The sequence below is a fragment of the Lipotes vexillifer genome, unplaced genomic scaffold (genome assembly GCF_000442215.2).
Source record: "Lipotes vexillifer unplaced genomic scaffold, Lipotes_vexillifer_v1.1 scaffold431, whole genome shotgun sequence".
In the NCBI taxonomy this organism is placed as follows: Eukaryota; Metazoa; Chordata; class Mammalia; order Artiodactyla; family Lipotidae; genus Lipotes; species Lipotes vexillifer.
Window position 1 is genome coordinate 548,900 of NW_006782267.1, and position 2,164 is coordinate 551,063.

The 2,164-nt window shown below is 44.9% G+C and overlaps 1 protein-coding gene across 3 annotated transcripts in view; it reads right to left on the bottom strand.

Annotated features, from left to right (window-relative positions):
• Nucleotides 1-2,164, bottom strand: part of PRPS2 (phosphoribosyl pyrophosphate synthetase 2) — a 27,003-nt gene that overhangs the window by 10,807 nt on the left and 14,032 nt on the right. For all 3 annotated transcript variants that reach the window (XM_007455056.1, XM_007455058.1, XM_007455057.1), the window contains one exon: nucleotides 1,237-1,361. In XM_007455056.1, coding sequence (XP_007455118.1) covers nucleotides 1,237-1,361 — 125 coding nt within the window. The remainder of the gene's footprint in view (nucleotides 1-1,236; nucleotides 1,362-2,164) is intronic.

Below are 2,164 nucleotides of genomic sequence, written 5' to 3' on the forward strand. Positions count from 1 at the left end.
GGCATTCCATCATCTTCACCCTGATCCTCAACTGTCTGTACTGATTGCTCTTTCTTTGATTCAGTCTCTGTAAAGCCCTCTGGATTTGCTACTCAGTACCATTATTTATGCCATTCAGTGCAGCACCTGCGCTCTGATGCTTTTAGTGCCATGTCAATTTCCGTCCAGCATCCTCCTTTTACAGCCTAGTAACTGTCCTGTTCAGCCCACGGGGCTGGCTGCCCGCCGCCCTGTTATCTGCAGGCGCTGGCTCTCGGAGGGCTGCGCCCCCTCGGCTTCCTAACTGGGATAGTCAGGCACAATGAGGGGGTCTTCGGCGGGGAGTGCTTACTGAACAGCTGGGCTTGTGGAATTCTCCCTCGACCGTGGCTCTGTGGCCTGGGGTCAATTTTCCCAGCGTCGGGAAAGACTGGCTTTCCTCCCCAGGCTGCAGGGAGGGGTCTCCCTGCCATCTCCCTTCTCTCTGGAGGCCCCCATGAGGGCATTATAGCCTCTCCCAAGCCACCCGCCAGAGTCTTCCTGGATCTGACACCCATACCCCAGGCCACCCCGAGCACGGCTGTCAGCCTTCTTTATTTCTTGGCCACAGACATATCCTTTTCTTTCTGGCTGCTCTGCGGACACGCATTTTAAAATTGTTCTATTTTGGCTTCCATTTCTAAATGTTTGTAGTAAGAAGAACTAGCTTGGTCAATCGTGTTGTTAAGTAAAAGCCTTATTTTCCAATTGGGCTCATTGCTTTTATAATCAGAAATGAAAACTTAAAAGACTCAAAATAGGGCTTCCCTGGTGGTGCAGTGGTTGAGAGTCCGCCTGCCGATGCAGGGGACACGGGTTCGTGCCCCGGTCCGGGAAGATCCCACATGGCGCGGAGCGGCCGGGCCCGTGAGCCGTGGCCGCTGAGCCTGCGCGTCCGGAGCCTGTGCTCCGCAATGGTAGAGGCCACAGCAGTGAGAGGCCCGCGTACCGCGAACAAAAAACCAACTCAAAAACATTCTTTGCTGAGACCAAATGTCTGTGTGTATTTCTTTTTTCTTTCATGAATGATGAAATGTTAAAGATGACAGCTCTCTGCTCTGGAGGTGAAGCCTGTTGGCTACTTACTTGCTTATTTGCAAAATAAACTGTTCAGTAATTTAAGACATGCTTCCTTATCTAACACATATGGAAAGGAAAAAGCAGTCGGCAAACACACAAATCTAAATCTGCCTTGTGCCGCCTGGGCCTGTGCAGTACCTTTTGGCGCCCCCGGCGTCAGGTGAAACAATGATGCAGTTTCTCCACTCCGTGATGTTCTCCCGAATCCACTGCAGGACTGCGGGCTCCGCGTACAAGTTATCCACGGGGATATCAAAGAACCCCTAAAGGGAGAAGCGGGTGTCACGTTATTGCGGGGTTTTTAAAAAGATCTCTTTCATGAAATAAAACTTGAATTTTTTATTCAAAAGAAGACTTCTCAACTGACTCCCCCCCTTTTTTTTTTTAATTTCTTTTTTTAAAATTGAAGTATAGTTGACTGACAAGGTTGTGTTACTTTCAGGTGTCCAGCAAAGTGATTCAGTTATTTTTATATATATATATATATATATATATATATATATATATGTATGTATGTATGTATTCTTTTTCAGATCCTTTTCCATTATACAAGATACTGAATATAGTTCCCTGTGCTGTATAGTAGGACCTTGTTGTTTACCTATTTTATATATAGTAGTGTGTATCTGTTCATCCCAAGCTCCTAATTTATCCCCCCCCCCCCCCTTTCTCCTTTGGTAACCATAAGTTTGTTTTCCTCTGTGCAGACTTTTCTTAATTCAAACAGAATTAAATCAAAAGACAGATATGTTCCAAAAGCAGATTTCAGTTCAATACAGGGACATGGTCTGTTATCTTATGATCAGCTCTATCCTAAGGAATAGGAGAATGGTTTTGTAGATTAGTGGGTGAGAGATTTGCTGTTTCTTAAACACCTTATTTTAAGCCAAATAAGTCAACATTCACTATATCACAGAGTATGTATAGTGTAATTTGGCCTGTTTACCAGATTACAGAACTAAGTTATGAAGAGTTTTAAAAAACCTACATTACGACTCTCCCATTCTAATTATTTTCCAGAAGTGGAGATGGAATTATAGAGTTTACTACCAAGAAGCCATTCCTG